We start from the raw sequence: 21442 nt of genomic DNA, 5'->3' as shown, positions 1-21442 counted from the left end.
AATACACCAATCATATCATGTAAAAAATAAACTTAAAAGAAAAAAAATTGAGTGTCAAAAAAAATATGGAAAAGACAACAAATTATAAAAGAAAAATAGAAATGACAAAAGAAACAGCCAAATGGAGCAACATAAAAGGAAAAAAAAATTTGTGAGGGATTTTTTTTTGGTTTAAATCACTTGGTGTCCGATACCTGCTTTTTAGAAGTCTCACTATATCCAAATTCACCCTGCGTCGGGCTCCATTTGGGGGGAAAGGCTCTCAACAAAGTGTTTGTTCATACGCAGAATCAAACCCTCGACCTCTGGGTAGGGTAGACCAATCCCTTACCATTGGGCTACCACTGTTGTTGGTGGCTACCAAAATTTTTTATCCTTCCTTATATATAAGTATAATATTACTTGAATTGACAAAGATTTTGTTCAAACTTTCGGCAAAAAATATTCAATCGTTAACAGTCGACTATTTTTTATTCTTTTTGTCTTAATTTACTTTTTATTCCTATTATTTTATTTAATTTATTTTTATTATTCTAATATTTTAAATTATTTTTTATTTTATCTTATCTATATTTTATTTTCGTCTCGTTTCTCAACTTTACTTCTTGAAATTTCATGTAATTATTCGTATAATCTTTTTTTTTTTAAAAATTAATCTTATGTTTATTTTTTCCATTTAGCATAATTTTGTTAGCATCTAATTTTTCAATCAAAGTAGAATTCGAATAAGGTTATAGACTTACGTTTTTTTATTCTTTTGAATCATAATAATGCGCGTTGTGTTGAAATTTGACACAAGAGACTTTTTTATTTTGTATTTGAACTTATGTTATATTTTTAGTTCTAATTTACTTTGTTTACTAGTACTTACTTAATATTTCACATTACAAGCCATTCATTTTTTCAAAAAAATTGCTAGATTATATTTTTATCAATTTTTTTTAAAATAATTTTATGACATTATATGTCATTTAAATTTAAAATATTATATTTTTCTCTCTACCAACCAAATATTGAAAATTTGGAAATCCTTATTACAACAACAAGAAATTTAATATAATTCTACAAGCAGAATTTAAAAAAAATAAAATTTACTAAGATTTTACTCTTACTTCACATAGATACCAATACTAAATTTTGTTCACCGCTTTAAATTAACTTGACTTATTCAATTTTTTACATAATTTTTTGAATAACCTATAATAAGGAATCAAATTCATCTATGATAGTGTATAATATTTTATACAAAATTTAAATTCATTAAAAAATGCTCTCACTTGAACACAAAAGCATGACTTATAGTTGACTTGTTCAAAGTTACCACTACTAGTTAGTACTGTTACTATTCACATGTTTCAATTTAATAAATGGAGAGAATGAAACAAACTAACCATCATCTCCTCAGCTACTATATTTTCTCTTTCATTGTTATTTTTCTTTTTGGTGCTTTTTTTTTTTTTTAATTTAATAATAATTTCTCAAATTTAATTTCGGTGAGTTTTGTTCACAATCTATATAGAGAGATTTTCTCAACAGTTTTTTTTTGCTGTTTATACTTGAATACTTTTTTCCACTTTTCAGTTTTTTGGTGCTCCTTTTTTGTTGTTACGGAACTGAAAATGGAGAAATGTAGTTGAACTTAAAAAGGATGAGATGTTTGTTTTGTTTAACTCAATTGCTGCTAATTTAAGCTAAAAGTTAGCTTTGATTTTACTATTTGTGATTGGAATTCAGTACGGACGGTTGTTTTTGGGAATGTTCTGTTGAAATTTAGTACGGACGGTTGTTGTTTTAGAATAATTTCGTCTGAGAATAATTTTTTTCTAGGTGTGTGAATTCAGAGGCTTTTGTCTAATGGAAGCTTTGATTTCACTATTTATGATTGAAATTTAGTACGTACGGTTGTTTTGGAGAATAACTTTGTTGTAGGTGTGTTCGTCAAATGTAGCTTTGATTTCATTATTTGTGATTGGAATTTAGTACGAACGGTTTTTTTTGAGAATAATTTTGTTCTAGGTGTGTGAATTCAGGTTTTCATGAAAAGTGGCTTTGATTTCATTATTTGTGATTGGAATTTAGTACGGAAGGTTGTTTTTTGAGAATAATTTTGTTCTAGGTGTGTGAATTCAGAGTTTTTTGTGTAATGGAAGCTCGGGATTTTCATGGTCCAGTTGTGTCAAATTTGGAGTTCGGTGGTGGAAAGAAGGCTGGTGAATGGGATTTGAATGATTGGGTATGGGATGGTGATAGATTTACTGTAGCACCATTGAATAAGGAGATTCCGGTGGTTCCAGTAACTACCGGAATCTCCGATGTTTTTTCATCCGAACGTTCAGATGAATTGACTCTAGGAAAAGGTAAAGAAATGGAGAAAAGGAGGCGAACAATTGTAATTGAAGACGATGATGATGATGGGCAGAATGGTGGTGAAGATGGATTGCTTAATTTGAAGCTTGGTGAACAGTTGTATCCTGTGATGGAAGGGGAAGGGGAAAAATGGGAAGGAAAGAGTGGTAAAAAAGCGAAAATTGGTGGGGTTTCATCAAATCGTACAATTTGTCAAGTGCAGGATTGTCAAGTTGATTTGAGTATGTCTAAAGATTACCATCGACGACATAAAGTGTGTGGTGTGCATTCCAAAGCAGCACAAGCGTTGGTTGGGAATGTAATGCAACGGTTTTGTCAGCAGTGTAGTAGGTTAGTTTCTAGTACTAAAACATATGCATTTCGATGTATTTGTTTTGTTATCTCTAGTTTATGAATTTGGAAACCGGATGTGTGGGTCTTTCATATGCGAAAGATTTTGTTACTCTTTGTTGTTCCTTGTACCTCAATTATCGTATTGTAGTTTCTGTTTTGTTACTATCTACTATTTTTTTTTTTTTGGTGAGTATCTTATGTTTCTTGTACTTCCATTACTTCTTTTTTCTGGACTGTTTTTCCTTGAGCTGAAGGTCTATCGTAAACAACCTCTCTACCTTTAAGGTAGGGGTAAGATCTGCGTACGACTACACTAGGTAAGTTTATGTTGTTGTTGAATTCTTTGTCCATCTAATTTAAAAGATTAAGCTTTTAGAGAGGAGATAAATTTATTAACATGTTAGTGGAAAATGATCATAGTTTGGTTGTTATGATTACTTTGGGCAGGTTTCATGTTCTGGAAGAGTTTGATGAGGGGAAGCGGAGCTGTCGTAGGCGTTTAGCTGGTCATAACAAACGAAGAAGAAAAACAAATCCAGAAAATGTAGCAAATGGAGCCTCCATGAATGATGAGGGTGGTAATAACTACTTACTGGTTAGTCTGCTGAGGATACTGGCCAATGTACAGTGTAAGTCATTATATGAATTCCATGGTTTTCCTGCATGATATATTTGTTTCGTATGACAGGAGGTGTTCGGCATATTAATTAGCATGTACATAATAAGGTGTGCTTGTTAGTTCTTTCACCTTATGGTGATTAGCTATAGTGCTATTTGATATGTGGTGCAAGACACTGAGAAAGAAAAGAATTCATAATTATCCTTTGCCTGGTATAATATCGACTTGATGAATACAATGATGTCTATTTCCCTAAACAGCAGTTCATCTCTGGGAATGGCAGTTGTTAAATCCTAAGTTGCACGGACTCTTCGCTTCCAATGCCTCACCCGTGTCGGATTCTCCAAAAATACACTACTTTTGGAGAGTCCAACACAGACCCGTTGATATTTTTGAAGAGTTCGAGCAACACAGGTTAAATCTAACTGATATTGGGTATTGCTTTTGGTGGCAGGAGAGTTGTTTGCGGAATATATTAAGTTTGAATTGTTGAAACATCAGCACAGGTTCTTACTACCCAATTTACATGTTCCGTTATATCTAAAGGCTACACATGAGATTGTGCATTGGGTCAGGGATTAACAACTGAATAATTGATGGCCATTAAAATAAATCTGGGTGAAAAATATCTATTGATGCTTCTGCTAGACTGCTAGAACTTTAGCCATCAACCATTGTGGACTATCACAGCCGTTTTGGCATATAGGTTTTTTATTCTCCAACAATCTTTTGGGTTCCACAAGAATCATGATAATGTACAGGCACCTCGATGTGTTGTCTTGCTGGTTCATATTTGTAGTCGCAGTGTTGCTCCTGTAGTTTCTTGTCCTTCGACTTCCGTTACTATCAGATCTTTCTTGTACCTTATTAGTATATTGTTTTCTTGTAATTTCCGTTCTTTTACTATCTGCTATTTCTGTTACTGTTTGTTTTTTCTTGTACTTCCGTTACTTCTTTTTTCGGGACTGCTTTGGACTGTTTTTCTTGATCCGAAGGTCTATCAGAAATAACCTCTCTACCTCTGAGGTAGAGGTAAGGTTCCTTACACTGTACCCTTCCAGACTCCACTTTGTGGGATACACTGGGTATGTTGTTGTTGTTGGTTTATATGACATGGAGGAGTTACTTTTTGGCTTGCTTTCATTGTGAAATGCAGTCAATAGCTCAGATCAAGCTAAAGACCAGGATCTATTATCATATCTGCTGAGAAACTTAGCTAGTCTGGCTGGTGCAAATAATGAGAGGAATGTATCGGGCTTGTTGCCTGCACCTTCAGGTCCGCAGAATGCATGGACATCTATGGGGGCTCCAAAAGAGGTCTGCAGTAGATCCAAACGTTGATATTGAACTCTTTCTTCCTTCAGCTTCTGATTGGATTGATTTGCAGGTCTCTCTCAGCCCTAATGGGAATTGTTCGACTATACCTGCATCAGAAGTGACAGAGAAGAGAATAGGCAGCACGAGTGATGCTGAACGTGGGATTTCACGAAATCCTTGTGCTGCGCAGCCTGGCTCTGTGTGTTGTAGAAAAGAGAGCTTACCTATCAATACAAATGCTTCAGCCACCACATCTGCACCGTTGAAGCTAAATATTGATTTGAATAACATCTATGATGATTCTCAAGTTGATATTCAAAAGCTGCAGAATTCTGTTGCCTTTGCAAATGCAGGGGCTGCATCTTCTGCCTGCCCTCCATCGATAAGTCATGACCCTCACAAGTCAAGCTCCACAAGGACAAGTTGGAACTCAGGGTCCACCTCGTCCCTTTCACCGTCTAGTTCAAGTGGAGAGGCTCAGGTATGTGTTTTTTGTTTTCTATTGGTGTTTACCATTGTACTTATATGCAATTTGTTTAGCTAACAGGCATGTTTATTTGGAGTGCTGATCGTCAGCATCTAATTTGTTCTGGGAGTGGTTCTCAGAAGTTTCTCCTGTTTTCTCTCCCTTCTTTATGAACTATGAAGCATATTTGTAGCTGCAACATCCACATTGTTGTTTTGTCTTTTGCATGTTTTTGTTTTTTGTAGGAGGAATCATTTGTTATCTTAATGTACTTAGAGTACATTAGAAGTACACCAGTGCGATGTTCCATAAGTATGCTTCAGGTTGCTGAATTTATTTGTGAGATATGCAACTGCCCTGTTTCTCTTGTCGCGTGAACTGCTGGCTGCAAGATATGTGATTTGCATAAAAATCCATTCCCTTTTGAGAAATATTTGGTTCGGTTATATTTTTATAGTTGATGTTTGGTAAATAAGTCTTTAGTTTGATCAATGTCTTTGTATCATTAGGTTGCTCTAGGCTGTTTTGCCTGTAGTGCTAGACTGCTAGTCAGATACAGAGAGGAAATATTCAGTGCGTTTGATTGTTATCGTTAATGCATCAATGTATAAAGATGATTTGTCTCTTAACTACAAGATTGTGACTAATTTTCAGAGTCGAACCGATCGTATTGTCTTTAAACTCTTTGGAAAAGATCCTGGTGAATTACCTACAGCCTTGCGGAAGCAGGTATTTTGGTACTCTTGCTATACTATGCTTCAATGACAGTGTTCTCATATTTCTTTCATCTCAATATGAAACCCAACGTTCTCTATTCCTGGACAATTTGCAGATTCTTGATTGGCTATCACACAGTCCTTCAAATATTGAAAGCTACATTAGACCTGGTTGTATTATACTTACAATATATCTTCGGATGGATAAATCCACATGGGAGAAGGTAACTTTTTTATTCCCAGAAATGTATCACTCATTTTCTCAGAGGAAGAATGGAGCAAGAAATATCTGAGTTTGTTGTTTAAAAAGAAAGGGAAAGGGAAGAGAAAACATGTTGGCCAGAGTGGATAATATTTTTGGCTAAAAATGAGTGTCAGATAACTTTTTATGAAATGATCTAGCTGATTAAATCCACTGTGGCCACGTATCTTCTCTTTCCTTTTCCTTTTCTGTTTCCTTTTCCATTTCCTTATGTTCTGATAATTTTATAACTAATAAGTGTTGCACCTAATTGTTTTCCATTCACAGCTTTATTGTGATCTTAACTCTAGTTTGAGGAAGCTTCTTAATGCATCCACTTGTTCATTTTGGCATACTGGATGGGTTTATACAAGGGTGAACGATCGAGTGGCATTTTTGTATAATGGTATATTTGCATCCGTCATTGTATCCTTTCTTAATCCATGTTCTATCCCGTCATGTCTTTTTATCCACAGTTACGCCTCTGAAATGAACATCAAGTCTTTGTTTCTGTACTGCAGGGCAGGTTGTTCTGGATACCTCCTTGCCAATTAGAAGCCATGGAAGCTGTGGGATATCAATCATCAAACCTATTGCAGTTTGTGCCTCTGAAAGTGTTCAATTTTTGGTGAAAGGCTTTAATCTATCTCGTCCCACTACAAGGTACCTTTGATATTTGTTCGATCCTAAAGACATTTTCCTTTTCCTTTTATGATTGATCTCTGCTTAGCTGGTTGGAGTACTTGAGCTAGTTGATTGATTCTTGGTTTATCTCCCTCTCCCTTTTAGGTTATTATGTGCCCTGGAAGGGAAATACCTCGTGCAGGGAAATTGTATTGATATGATGATGGAAGGAGCTGATTCTTGTATGAACCATGAAGAGATCCAGTCTGTTAGCGTTCCTTGTATTGTGCCAAATGTTACTGGAAGAGGGTTCATTGAGGTGAAGTTTTTTTTTTTCCCTTTATCCTGGACCTATCCTGTTCCCTTTTTTTGCGAATGGAATTTGATACTTCAAGTTTGTAGTTACCTGATAAAGTAGATTGACTGAGTAAATCCTTATATTTCAGTCTCTTTTTTCTGCGTAATATTGACTATATTGGATACACTTTATTCTATTTCTAAAATGTAGGTTCCTTATCTTTGACTAGGTCGAGGACCATGGTCTTAGCAGCAACTTCTTCCCATTTATAGTTGCAGAGAAAGACGTTTGTTCTGAGATACGTACATTGGAAAGCATTATTGAGTTTGCTAAAATGACCGATGGTTTTCTGCAAGGAACTCAAGAATTTCAAGCCAGGGACCAAGCTCTGGACTTTTTACATGAATTGGGTTGGCTGCTTCATAGAAGTCATTTGAAATTTAGAGTGGATTCTGGTGCCGACTTGAATCCCTTTACTTTTCAGAGATTCAAGTGGCTTATAGATTTCTCCGTTGACCATGACTGGTGTGCTGTAGTAAAGAAACTGTTGGATGTATTCTTCAATGGCGCTGTAGATGTAGGACAAGAGTCATCATTAGACGTTCCATTGCGGGAGGTTGGCCTCCTTCATCGAGCTGTGAGGAGAAAGTGCAGAGCCATGGTAGATGTCCTCTTGAAATATCGTCATCGTGGAGCTTTTGACTTATCAGGACTGCAAAAGCAACAAGATGATCGTGGCTATTTATTTAGACCTGATGCAGTGGGTCCTGGGGGTTTGACTCCACTTCATGTTGTTGCTAGTCTTGCTGGCTGTGAGAATCTTTTGAATGCATTAATTGACGATCCAGGACAGGTATTATTTTATTTTTGTTATTATGTGCATTTTGATCTTTAAACAGTCTCTTAACCTCCGTAAAGTTGGGGTAAGGTCTGTGTACGCCCTACTCTCCCCAGACTCCACCTTGTGGGATTGCACTGGGTATGTTGTTGTTGCATTGAAAATTGGCAGTCCCCTCAATCCATAGAAAGGAGGTGTGGTTGCGCGGAAAGGTGTGGGGGGACTGTGAAGCATGATAACATCAGCAATAGCCTTCACTCTCTTCCTTGTTATCAGGGTTGATATATCGGTACTCTAATCCAGGATGGCTCTAGAAATCTCAGTAGTTTACTTAAGTATTTGCAGCTCCTCCCCGATAATATCTACTTTGGTTACTGTAGCGGGACTTTACCACCCGGACCAAGATATCTCTCCGAAATTAGCTTCTCAATGGACATTTTGATATGTTCCAACCTCTTAGAAGAGGTATGCCTAGCTTTTTGTGCTCCTCACTTGAGCTAATTAGGATGTATGATGTGACCGAATTGGGTTTATCATCATTGCCGCAACAATCGAGGAGCAAAAACACTCCTCAGGTAGTTGGAGGTATTACAAAAACTAATTCAAATATAAATACAAAGATTGATTGGAGCCAGGAGAGAGTAGTGAGAGTAGTTCCCACTTAACTAATGCGACATATGGCTGGCTGTATCAAGAAAAACGTATTAAATAACTAACACAACATTTACTTGATGGTATTAAATAATACACATTAAGTAATACAGTTAACTATGTATTATTTTATATGAGATAGAATGTGGAATAAGAATGAGCTTGTTCGCAATACTGAGATAAAAACATTTAAAAACAAAGGACTCCTAATTCTGTAAATTGAGCTAGCTCCGACGTAATGCTAGACAGATTTTTCTTCATCAATATAATCACTATTTACCTGTTCAAAGAAAACAAAGACGCCTTTAAAGTAGCTAAATCTGTACAAATTATTCCATATATTATTACTCATCATATGACAATCCCTACATTATTATTTGCCGTGTAATAATCCATTTATTATGAATACCGTACAAACTACTACATTATAATTCCCGCATAACTAGCATGTAAACCAAATGACCCCCTATTAGTACATAAATACACACCCTTGTTTTCCCTGTATAAGTAACTTCAGCTGTATTCTCTTTTCTAAACTATTACTTCGTCTAGCAGTTTAGAGTATTTCTATGCAACCTCCCCTTCTTAGGCTTTAACTTTCTGAAGTAAAATTGTCTCTGTAACTTGCTTCAAAGCAGTGGCAACGTCGGAAATTTCTCTAAGGGTGTTCAAAAAATAATATATACGTACATTAAGAGTTTGTGACCTATATACTTCGTATGATTATGATCACAAGTGTGTAATTACTGAATTGGTGGCACTCTGCTATATTCATACATTGTAGATCTTTCGTCGTTTTGTTTTCTCGTTCCATTGTTTGGAAAGGAATGGAAGAGGTAGGTGTTTCAAGGAGCTGATGATTGTTTTCTTTAGGTGGGAATTGAAGCCTGGAAAAGTGCACGTGACAGTACCGGACTGACACCTAATGATTATGCATGCCTACGAGGCCATTACTCATACGTCCATATGGTCCAGAAAAAAATCAACGAGAAACCAGATGACGGGCATGTTGTTCTCGATATCCCTGGTTCGTATGGTCATAAGTCGGTAAAAATAGCTAGCTTTCAAACAGAGAAGTCGTTAGAGAAACCAATTCACAGACAATGCAAACAGTGCAAGCAGATATTGTCTTATCGAAACTCAGGAACATCACTTATATACAAACCGGCAATGCTTTCTGTGGTTGGCATTGCTGTCATATGTGTTTGTGTAGCTTTGCTGTTCAAAAGTTTGCCGGATGTTCATTATTCGTTCAGACCCTTCAGGTGGGATCTGCTGAAGTACGGATCCATCTAAAATAGGTATAGCCTTATGTTTTAAGAGAGAAATATAGGAATGCCATGACTTGTTTTTTCTTCTGAATTTATATGCCACGATATAATTGTAGAGTTCCAACTCTGTATATTTGTTTTCGCTAATTTGTCATAAAATACACAAGAAGCTCTAACTATATATAATAGGGAATTTGTTCTTTTTATTAGTCGAAAGTAGAACTTGAATAGTACTGGCTACTTCGATTGTAGATGTAGACGCTGCAGGTCTGAGCGCGCGAGTATGTAGCGGAAGGTAAGTTAACTGCTTTATATTTCAGTTATATGTACTGCTAATTGCCTACATCCATAGTTTGAGCACAAAATTATCTTGCTAAATTGATCTTTGTAAGCTTCCATTTAGGTGAAATATGGATATAAGTTGGTACATTTTTCTTCTTGCAGGTTTTCATTTGTCTTTGTATAGTTTTAGTGTAATTCATCTTTGTCAAAGTTATCATTTCTGATTTATACCTACTTATTTGAAAATCTTTATCAAACATGTTGGAGGAATATCTATTCAAACATGTCGACGAGTGTGTGTCAGATACTCCAAAAGTAGTGCAATATTTGGAGAGGTCGAACAACACTGCTTAAAAAGGTTCTAGACTTCTTAATTTAGTCATGTTAATATGTTTACTTTAGGTCTTATGTCAGAGAAAACTGCTTTATGTCCTCATTTATGTCTCCACATGCACTAGCCTAACCCATTGCCTACTCATCTTTAGCTGGCTTATTTGTATCCAACTGATATGATGAAAGTCTCCTCAATCAATTATCAATCGACAATGTAGTTCTTGATTAACTTGATTGATGTGATCAAACGCTTTTAAAAGAAAAGGGGAGTATGAAAATATCAAACGAATAAATGGACAATATTATTAACTTAACAACAATGTCTTTTGCTACAATATTTGATCTCGAGTTGTTGTCTATCGGAAACAGTCTCTATACCTCACCTTTGAAGTAGTGATATGGTCTGCGTACATTTTGCTTTTTCCAAACCTCACTATGTGAGAATATACTGGATATGTTGTTGTAGTACAGAGACTATTAGAAAGTTCTCTTTTTCGACGTGCACCATTCACATACTGAAAGTACGTTTCTTTTTGTTGATGAAGGTCTTTCACCAAATATATCCGATCTAGAATAGAGATATCCTTTGTTAAGCAAGTGCTGCATATATACTTCAATCCTCTAACGTAAAAATGATCCATATTTACCTTTTTGTTACTACATATTATTAAAAGAAATGATATTTTATGTATCTTATAATACACACACACAAAAAGAAAAGGCTCCAATTCATAAATTCATGACATCAACAATTCAAACGTTGGCGTTGCCACTTATTTTCATTTTCTATTTTGGTTTTTGAATTTTTTTACTTTTGATTCCAAGTTTTTTGTTATTTGAATAGATAAAAAACTTAAAAAGCAAAACATTCACTCCACCATCTTATGAAAGAAACAAGAATAAATAATTTTTCTAAAACTTATCGATGGTTTTCACCGTATTTACTAGTTTTGAGTGATTACTTTAAGGGCATTACATAAACTAAAAGTCAAAATCTATTAAATTTCTACGAGTTTCATATTTTAACTATTTATTACTTTATTCATTTACTTTTACTTGACACTTTTTAACATGACAGATTCATTAAAAAATAATTATTATTGGTATGATTATTTTATCATATAACCACTTTTAATTGACATTTAGAGTAATATGTCCTGAAAATGGCTTAAAGAATAAGTAACTAATGCCAAAAATAAAATTTAAAAAATATGTTGTTTTTTGTTGATATATCAACAGTGACAAGTAAAAATAAAAATTCAATTAGAAAAATGGCGACAAGTAAAAACGAAGAGAGAGTATTCAATTTACCAATCTAAACGATTATTTTGTGAAAAATTTAGTACTTCAATTCTCTCTCCGTCTATTAAAATACACTTCCATATTAAGGTAGCTTACACACACCTATTATTGATTGAAAACAAATATTTAATCAATTCTCCATAGAAATATGTCTTAAGAAGTGGAAGTTACAATAGATGAAGAGAATAATAAATAATTAAATTACAGAACTCACAAAAAATAATAATTGAGATATGTTTTTTATCATTATTATTTTATATTTAGAAAAGAGCCCAAAATATCCCTGAACTATCTGAAATGGAGTTTTTCGTTAATTTTTTTTGACTCAAAAATGCTTCTTCGTTAAATTTTTGGCTAAAAAATATCCCTTTCTAACGAAATAACACAGAACACATCATGTGAACAAAAAACGCCACATGACCAGTCCACGTCGAAAATTATCCTATTTAATACCACTAACCATCATCGTGACCTTTTTATTCTTTTTCTTCAGCCGAGGCGCGTTCGAAAAAGGAATATCTAGAAGGTAATTTAGCTAGGTTATCCTCTTAAGCACTAACTAGAAGGTAATTTAACTAAATTCTTCTTATTTTTAATTCATCTTTATTTAATGCTTTTTTTTTAATTTTTCACTAATTAATATATTTTTATATTTATTGTCAATCAATCAATATATAATAATAAAAGAGAAATATAAAATCGATGACGTAGCGCTCTCTAAGACTTGAAAAATTATTTATCTTTTTTGTGATTTTTTTGACATTTTTTGTCATTTAAAAGATGAAAAATACACTTTAATTTTTTTTTTTAAATATTAAAGATAGTCATATTTAATTCATTTATATTAATGCTATTAATGTCCACACTTTTAAAGCTTTCCGTTACAATATATATGTCTTTTATCTTCTAGCAATAAAAATATATATAATTAAATAACAAAGAATTAATTCTCATAATTCTAATAATTAATTCTCACTCCATGTGATGAGTATATAAAGTCTACTAATTGAAGATTGTTGACGTCAATTTTATGGCTAGCATAGGTACTCATTTTGCTACCACCGATTTTAAAATTTTATTAAGGTACTCATTTTACTACCACCAATTTTAAAATTTTATTAATTTTCTTTCTACTAGATGCTATTATTTATTTATATTTTTCCTTATCATTTTGTTTTCTCTACTATTTATTTGATATTTTTTCTTATTCTTTTGATTTTGTTGGTCGTAGTTGAAAATATTGTGCTATTGAATTATGTTTGAAGTTCTTGTCAATTTTTAACTTAAGATGTAAGAAACAAGAATATCAATTGTGTATAATGTATTAAATTATGTTTTTTGTTTCAATCTCACTGATTTTAATTTTATACTTTTTTTGCGGGTTAATTGATTGATGTGGGTAGTTACATTGATGTGAGTAGTTTCATCATTTGAATTATGGAGATATTATTAAGTTATCTTTAATTGATATTTCTTGGAATCATGAAAAAAATGATAAATAAATATATCATTACCTTTCTCATAAAAGTTTAATTGATCAAAATAGTGTATGAATCTACAAGTTTTCTTTTCGACTAAAAAATAGTTAATAGATTAGTATATCATGTTTTTGTTTTTTCCCTTATGGATGTTTTTAATTTTTGATTTATAATAAATATCTTAAACTTTTAGTGATAATATATTATATAGAGTCAAATGAACCATATTACAGTCTCCATATTGCAGCAAGTGATCAAAATTTCTCAAGTTGAGATTTTAAGTATTTTCTTTTGAGTATTTCTTTCGTATACATCATTTTTAATTATTGTATTTTGTTCATTTATAGTGAAGTTGTGCTGATTTTAATTGAAATGATAAACATATTTTTAGAGATATTAATCAGATTACATGTAAATAAATTGCATTTACAAAAATAAAAAAGATATCATGTAAAGAGAGATTCAAAATAAAGATTTAATATTGGAAGATGAACAACAAAAATATAACAAAAATTATTTATATGTTTATGCAAAGATGGATTTAAATATTCACAATACCTTTAGAAATTATATAAAATAGAATTAAATATTCTCCATTTTTTCCCTTTATTATTTATAAAATAAAACGGTGAACTATATATTTATTATTGTGTGCTTAATAATGAGCATCTGAATAGTCTCCATTTCTTAAGAATTTATTATATAATGAATGTGGTATTTTTGTTATATTATAATGATCATTTATGTGAATTTTTTCTCTAAAAAAAATTAATGATGGAGAAAAAAAATAAAGTTCTGCAAAATTTAATAAGATGGAGTACATGAGATGAAGTTAGAACAATATAGTGATGGAAGTGTCAGAGAACTACATAAAAAATTTAAAGAATTAAGGTCGTATGGTTTAAATTACGTCTTTATTATTAAAGAAAAATATACTCAAGATAGAACGGATAAAATAGTAAAGATAAAAAAAAAAATCAAAAATCAAACTTGACACAAAGCGAAAGTAGAGAAATAAATGTGAGAAGTGAAATGAATAGCATATATGGACAGATAAAATTCTTCCTCCCTTATCAAATTTTGTTCTTTTTTAATAAAGCAATGATTCACTTTTAATAATTACTAATTTTGAAACTGTAAATGCCTAAAATAATATGTAACCAATTTTCTATTATTTATTTTTGTTTCATTTGCTCATATAAATATTACACTTATATGATATGATTTGATTCCCAAAATAAAAATATGTACGTCATAAGTTTTTTCATGCAGTTAAAGAGTGATAAACAAAAAGAAACTAAAGAAGATTACAGAAACAAGGGAAAAGGAGAAAAGAAGTATTATTCTGCTACTAAATATTACTAAATAAAGAGCGAAATAAAAATAAATAATTTTTAAAAAGGTGAATAAAATAGGAATGACTTAAAGGTGTTGATTTATTTGTTTGTATTTTATTTTTTTTGGTTTCACATATCTTCTTTGTTTGCTTTTTTTTTTTTAAGTGATTTTTTTTTTTTGCCTTTTTAAAAAAAATTGAATTGTTTTTAAAAATAATTAAAAAAAGGATATATTAAATATATCAATAGTTACAAACGTCATTGTTTGTAAGGATAAGAAATTAATTATTTTTATTTTAAAAAATGAGCTAATTGATTAAGAGATGCTTACCAAGTTTACATAATAAGATTTTTCCATTTAGAAGAGAATGGTATTTGAGGTGGTGAAATTAGACCTATTGATATTATCAAAACTAAATTTAAAATTTGATCAAATTTTATAGAACTAACTTTTATATACATATATAGTAGATTTATTATATATTATCTATTTTCATATAATTTGTTTTTTTTTTTAATTTCAAGATTTTACGTAATATCATATTATGATTTATTATTAATTTTTATAATCGAACTACTTCTTTCGTTCATCTTTATTTGTCTATATTTTTATTGACACAAAAATTAAAAAGCAGTAAATGACAGAATTTTTTTTATCATATTATCTTTTGAATATAATAAATTTAATACTTTAAAAAATACATTAGATACATATTTAATGTTAATAATAAAATAATAAAAATAGATAAATTATCAATTAATTTTATAAATTGAATAGATTTTATTGGATATCTCATAATAAAAAAAATGAAGAAATACAAATAAATAAAAGAAATAATTATGCATTGATTTCATAAAATAATAAATATTAAATACTCCTCGGTTTCAAAAAGAATGAGTAGTTTAATTTATTAGTATTTCTTCCGTTCTATTTTATTCGTCCCAAATTTCTTAATTTGATGTCTCATTTTATTTGTTTTTTTTTTACTTATCAAGAAAAGATAATTTATTTTTCCATTATACCCTTAGTGCAATTGATTACTGCTGCTTTGGTATTAGCCATCCATCAATATTGACACTAATAATAAGATACAATTAAAAAGAATAAAATGATAAAGTTACACTATCAATTATTATTTTTTTAATAGTTGTGCGTTTCAAATTTGGACGGGTAACTTATTAGTATTTCTTTTTTTTTGGGGAGCGGCCGGTAAATTAAGAAACCTCGAACCGCCAAATCAATTATTAAGTACTATTTTAGGTTGGGTAGCAAAAGATAGAAGAAATTTTAATGGCGGCTCGCCAAATTCAGAGGCGAATTCTGAGTCTTCTCACCACTAACCAACCTCAAGGTACCTTTTTCACACACATCTATTTTTTTTTCCTTTCTACTTTTTGATCATTATAACATGATAGGCACTAATATTGTTTCATAATGTATCATAGTATTATATTGTATTGTATCATAGTGTATTGTGTTGTATTGTATCATTCTGTTATGTTTTAACGAATATCATGTTTGGATGAATTGTTGCATCATTTTTCATCATTATATAATATTACACGTCAGCAATTTGAAGGATAAACCTACATGAAAAAGTAGGGTATGAGGTAGAAATACTATAGAAAGGTAGGGTACAAAATATTGTGAATAATCAAAACACAATAAACAAAAGACGATGACAAATATCAAAAGCAAGGACTAGATAAGTGTAGGGCAAATGATAAAATAGGATTATTAAATAATAAGTAAAGATCAAATGAGAGGGAGAAAAAGGTGACAGCGCGATTACACTAAATCGGTCGTTACATAAAATGAGACTTTTAATCGTTGCCTGATGATGGAGTTAACGATATGATACAATAAAACTTAAGTAACAACCAAACAAATATTGTATTTAAACTGACAACACAATGCAATACACCAGGTAACAACCACCCAAACAAGAGGAAGTGAGTTAGGAGGACATCTACTATGTTCTCATTTAAAATCTTTGTGCTTTATCTCTCTCTATATCTATGTTGAAAGGGATAGAGAAGCGTTTGAATTTACGCTTTGAGCTCTTATTATTATGTATTTGAGGTTTTGGATGTGGGAAAGTGAAGGCATCTGGCAATTGAATTTCAAGGCTGTTTTGGTATGAAGGAACATACTTTTGTGCACTGTCCAACACTAAAATTTGGAACGTTGTTTGAAATGGACTATCAGAAAAACATAAGTGAGGAAAGTCGTTTTTGATAGTATTTTTGCTGTTTGGTTGCCAATTATTTTCTGAAAAAAAAAAAAAAAGTTTTCTTTCATACCAAACACACCAAAAGATCAGCTTTCTGGAGTGGAAATTATTTTAGAGCGTTGATTTAGCACCTGACAATGTGGAAGAGTTAAGCGTCAGGGCAAGGGGGCTGAAAGCCGTATGACGGTAAGGAATGGGCTAGAAAGGTGGACGTATATAGATATGAGTGCGCGGGCAAGGTGTAGATATACCACTTACAAGAAAGAACCCCAAGTCAGTAATGTTCAAATGCTAGGGGGAGGAGGGGGGGTTACTTCTACCTTTCTTTAAAGGCTGTGGTGAGACTTAGGGTCACTTTGGACCTCTAGGGTAACGGCTATTTCAGGGAAGAATCTTAAAGCTCCCTTATGTGATCTCTGTGCTTGCTGCTCACCTAGCACTCTTATCACTGGTATATGTGATGCATACATGTGAGTTCACATATTGAAGCACTAGGTTGGTTATTGACCATCTGACTTGAAACATTTTGTGTTGCAGAAAGTTCTAGCTCATTTGAAAACTCATTTTGTTTAGATTGTCCATCTTTTAGTTCTTACAAAACCACATTTATGTGCTGGTTTTTAAAGGTTGACTCTTTAAGTTTGAGCAGTGGGTGTTCACATTTACCGGTTTCAAAAAAAAAAGTTTGAGCAGTGCTTGTTTCATCGGCTCCGTAATTTCTTTCCCACTTCTTTCTTCAGCTCCATACATACGCAAAATAAAATAAATTCATATGGCATACATGCTGTAAAATCAATGTTGAGCTTTGTTAGAAGATATTATGGGATATGGAAGAGTTTTAACTGTCTAGTTATAAATCCATCACCCAGATTTAAGTTCTCGTGTGAAGTTCGCAACATGCTTAAATGGGAGATGTTGCCGAAACTTCACCTGAGCATCTCAAATTCCAACCCCAACCATCCCGACAAATCCCAAAATACTCTGTGGACCTAAGGGAAGTCTCAAATCATTGAACGAGATTGAAATACTTAATACTCAAAATGAAGGGTTGGGATGTTACAAGATCCTGTGTTGACTGAGATTTTCTAGTCAAAATAAGGCACATGTATTACTTTAAGAGAGTATAACTTACACGAAGTACTCCAGGAAGACCTCAAGACAACTCAATATTGAACTTGGGGAGTTTCTCTATCCATAATGGTTTGTTGATCTGTCAAGAAACATTGAGAGTGACCTATGATCAAGCGGTGGTTTGGGATTAGTTGTTATTGAGGGAAATAAACTTGTGTAATCTGGATTCTATTTGGTCTTTTTGATCCATGTCCGACTACCTATAGAAGTTATATGTAAAGGGAGGATGCGAATTAAGGTATTCGGTAGTAGGTAGGAGTGCATATCTGGTAGTAGGTAGGTGTGCCTTGTCTTGTTATCCGTGCTAGTTGTCGTAGTGCTTTGCTTGTAGTGTCTTGGTCTTAGAGTTTTGGTGATGTTTGTTGTTTCAAGGAGGTCGAGTGTGGTACTACCTTGTGTAGGCTTACTTTTTTTGCTATTATTTATTGTTTATTTCTACCTATTGTTTCTTATTCTTATATTATGTCTTTCTCTAGAATATTTTTGTCTTGAGCTGGGGGTCTTTTGAAAACAGTCTCTCTACCTCACCTCTGAGGTAGTGGTATGGACTACGTATACTTTTCCCTTCCCCTATCCCACTTTGTGGGATTATTCTGGGTATGTCGTTGTTGTTGTTGTCATATGTAAAGGGAGAGGAGTTTCTTTACTCTTTTTCTTCTTGAAATGGTAATTATTGTAGTTGTTCTCAGTCAGTTTCTGCGTTTGGGGATCTGATAGGAAGCGGTAATCACAATCATGAAGTTTCTCTAGGCACCAAGTTGTATACGATTGTGAATCAGTGAAACAAAATACCACCACACACACTGGTGAAAGAGCATGTTTCATTTGGTTAGGGCTATTTAGGGAGTAGGGTAACTGTTTTGGCTATGACCATTGAAGGAAGAGTGAGGAAAGCTAGTTTCTTTCTCTAAACAGTATATGCTTTTCTTCCCCCATTTTTAGGTATTAAATTGCTATTGTTTGTTGTACTGATTTGATAGTGTAACTAGGGTAACTTAGCCTTTTCTTTTCAAGTACAAGGAAGCAGTCAAATACTCTTCCGACGAAAGGGCCTTCTAAACCTACATTCAGCAGTTGCTGGGTATATTGCTGACTAGCATGGCGTTCGGTCAAACTTCTCTTATATTAGAAGCAACTGACAATCCAATGACATGTTTCGATAGCCTCACTAGTGTAATTTAACCTTGGATATTCTTGTTAAAATATTATAATTACTCTGCGTTTATGCATCTCGACCTATCTTTTGTGAAGAACTTGTTACTTAGATTCTACCGTGTTTCTTATTTTTTCCAGGATTACCATGGAGTTCTGTTTCTCCTGCAAGGTCATCTTTTCGCACGAACGATATATGTTCAAGAAGATGTTTTCGAACGGTTGGAGAAATCACCAAGCAGGCTGTTGATGTAGGGGAAAACAATAAAAATCGCGATCCAAATGCTAATGCTGATTCTTCTTCTATTGCTGCTGATGCAGTTGTCTCTAGTATCAAGAAAGAGACCACATACAACTACACCGTGCAATCTAAACTGAAAACGTCCCCAAGACATGATCTGATGATGATCTTCACTTGCAAAGTATGTGAAACCAGAAGCATGAAAACAGTTTGCCGCGAGTCATATGACCAAGGTGTAGTGGTGGCTAGATGTGACGGTTGTAATAACATACACCTTATTGCTGATCGACTCGGGTGGTTTGGTCAGCCTGGTAGCGTGGAAGATTTCCTGGCTGCTCGCGGAGAGGAAGTGAAAAAGGGTTGTGCTGATAGTTTAGGTTTTAAACTTGAAGATCTGGCGGGAAAGAAAACCATGGAAACTATTAGGGAAGAAGTAGAATCCAAATCTGAGATTTAGAAGTAATCTAAATATTGAAATTGAACAAGTTGATTTTGTAATGTGAGGTAGTGGTGTGGACTGCGTACATTTTACCTTGCTCAGGCCCACTCTGTGGGAATACACTGTGTATGTTAGTTGTTGCAAGAGACTTACATGGCTGTCAGTGTTGAAGAAAAGCTAAACCAACACTGTTGCAATCAGGCTGTCTGATTAAATGGTGGGTCTGATGTTACGAGTTTAAGTTATATACACTGACATTGTAAAAGACTTTAATATTGCTTTTGTAGCGTGTTTGTACTGCGTGATAAGAATTCATTACTAAGATTTAAAGGCAAGTTCTATAAAGTAGTGGTTAGACCTACATTGATGTATGTGTCAGTGTGTTGGTCAGTTAAAAACGTACACATTAAGAAGATGAAGATAATGGAAATGAGAATGATTGGATGGATGTGTAAGACATATTGTAGAAATAAGATTAAGAACGAGGTTATACAGAACAAAAACAAGTGAAGTGATTTATTATATTAAGAACCAATAAATAAAACAACTTTATTATATTAATATAAGAATGTAGCAAATTCAGTACCTTATGAAATGTATTAGAAATGACTAATTATTAGTAATAAGAATAAGTTAGTAATTAAGTGATATTATCTCTTAATTTTATCCTCGATAAGTAAAAATGAATATCTATTTTACTCTTATTTATAAGTGCACAAGCAAAAGGACCAACTCAGCATCTTCTCATTGTACTAAAGGCAGTCTAAGTTGTACATTAAATTTGATTTGCTTTTATAGGTGAAAGAACACTCTTATTTTTGCTTCAGTTCATGCCCACTTTTGCAATATCACTTGCTATTTTCATTTTCTTCAAAATTCTCTTCATATTTCTCTCTACTCCTCTGCTACATTCATCTGTTTTTTCAACTCTTTTCTATTTAGTGAGTAATTCTATTGTTTTTGTTCTTTTGTAAATGAGATAATACATAAATATGACTCTAAACTTGACACTAAATTATAACTTTGACCTTGTACTTTGACAGTACACAAATATGACCTTTAACTATTCAAAACTGTACAAATATGACCTCCGATCCTACGTGGCAAAACGTGTGTTCAACACGCAAAACTGGGCGCGTCCAACTTAAAATCTAAGGGTATAATACATAAATTTGACCTTAAACTTTGACAGTGCACAGATATGACCTTTAACTATTCAAAACTGCACAAATATGACCTTTAAATGACTTTTTACTATTATTTTTTCGTTATTTTCGGCTCAAAGATTAAAATGACATCTAATTTCTTTTGTCATTGCAGAAAAAGAGCAATATTGAAGATTTATTAATTAGGTGGGTCAACCTCATTCGAAAAAATCGCGCGGGTATGTATATATATTATAAAGCAGAGGGTGAATTTAAGCTATATAATATATCTAAATATAATTTATTTAAATATTAAATTAAAGATGAAACTATACTAATAATAAAAAAATTATAGTTTTAAAACTAAATTAACGTTATTAAGGACAGTAGTAGTAGTATATTAAATTTACGTTATTAAAATGTTATTAAATTAACGTTATTAAATTAACGCAGGGGCAGACCTACGTGGTTGCCATGGGGTTCACCCGAACCCCCTCGGTAAAAAAATTACGTTATATATATAAGGTAGAAAATCTATATTTATGTACGTATATTAATGTTGAAACACATGAAACAAGGCACTTAGATAGCCCAGTGGTGTTATTTGCTCTTCTTGGGCGCTTCCTT

At 32.7% G+C, this 21442-nt stretch overlaps 2 protein-coding genes across 2 annotated transcripts; both read left to right on the top strand.

The window, feature by feature from the left end:
* Positions 1-1392: 1392 nt before the first annotated feature.
* Positions 1393-9950, top strand: LOC107871232 (squamosa promoter-binding-like protein 1). Its single transcript, XM_016718097.2, has 11 exons — positions 1393-2697; positions 3148-3329; positions 4476-4636; positions 4707-5117; positions 5757-5831; positions 5935-6042; positions 6348-6465; positions 6581-6722; positions 6849-7002; positions 7211-7834; positions 9344-9950. Exons 1-11 carry the CDS (start codon positions 2144-2146, stop codon positions 9764-9766), a joined length of 2952 nt encoding a protein of 983 aa, XP_016573583.1. The 5' UTR covers positions 1393-2143; the 3' UTR covers positions 9767-9950.
* A 5693-nt stretch (positions 9951-15643) lies between these two features.
* On the top strand, positions 15644-20033 carry LOC107871231. Its single transcript, XM_016718096.2, has 2 exons — positions 15644-15825; positions 19132-20033. Exons 1-2 carry the CDS (start codon positions 15765-15767, stop codon positions 19686-19688), a joined length of 618 nt encoding a protein of 205 aa, XP_016573582.1. The 5' UTR covers positions 15644-15764; the 3' UTR covers positions 19689-20033.
* Positions 20034-21442: the final 1409 nt, after the last annotated feature.

The sequence above is a fragment of the Capsicum annuum genome, chromosome 5 (assembly GCF_002878395.1).
Source record: "Capsicum annuum cultivar UCD-10X-F1 chromosome 5, UCD10Xv1.1, whole genome shotgun sequence".
NCBI classification, from domain to species: Eukaryota; Viridiplantae; Streptophyta; class Magnoliopsida; order Solanales; family Solanaceae; genus Capsicum; species Capsicum annuum.
The sequence above is the reverse complement of the archived record's forward strand: the minus strand, read 5'-3'. Positions and strand labels throughout refer to the sequence as shown.

Bases quoted from the DNA above. Each gene is read 5' to 3' on its own strand.
- LOC107871232 (XM_016718097.2), top strand. From the start codon at position 2,144: ATGGAAGCTCGGGATTTTCATGGTCCAGTTGTGTCAAATTTGGAGTTC. The intron at 5,118-5,756 runs GTATGTGTTTTT...ACTAATTTTCAG, and splicing joins GTTCAAGTGGAGAGGCTCAG to AGTCGAACCGATCGTATTGT. The intron at 6,466-6,580 runs GTATATTTGCAT...TCTGTACTGCAG, and splicing joins AGTGGCATTTTTGTATAATG to GGCAGGTTGTTCTGGATACC.
- LOC107871231 (XM_016718096.2), top strand. From the start codon at position 15,765: ATGGCGGCTCGCCAAATTCAGAGGCGAATTCTGAGTCTTCTCACCACT. The intron at 15,826-19,131 runs GTACCTTTTTCA...TATTTTTTCCAG, and splicing joins CACCACTAACCAACCTCAAG to GATTACCATGGAGTTCTGTT.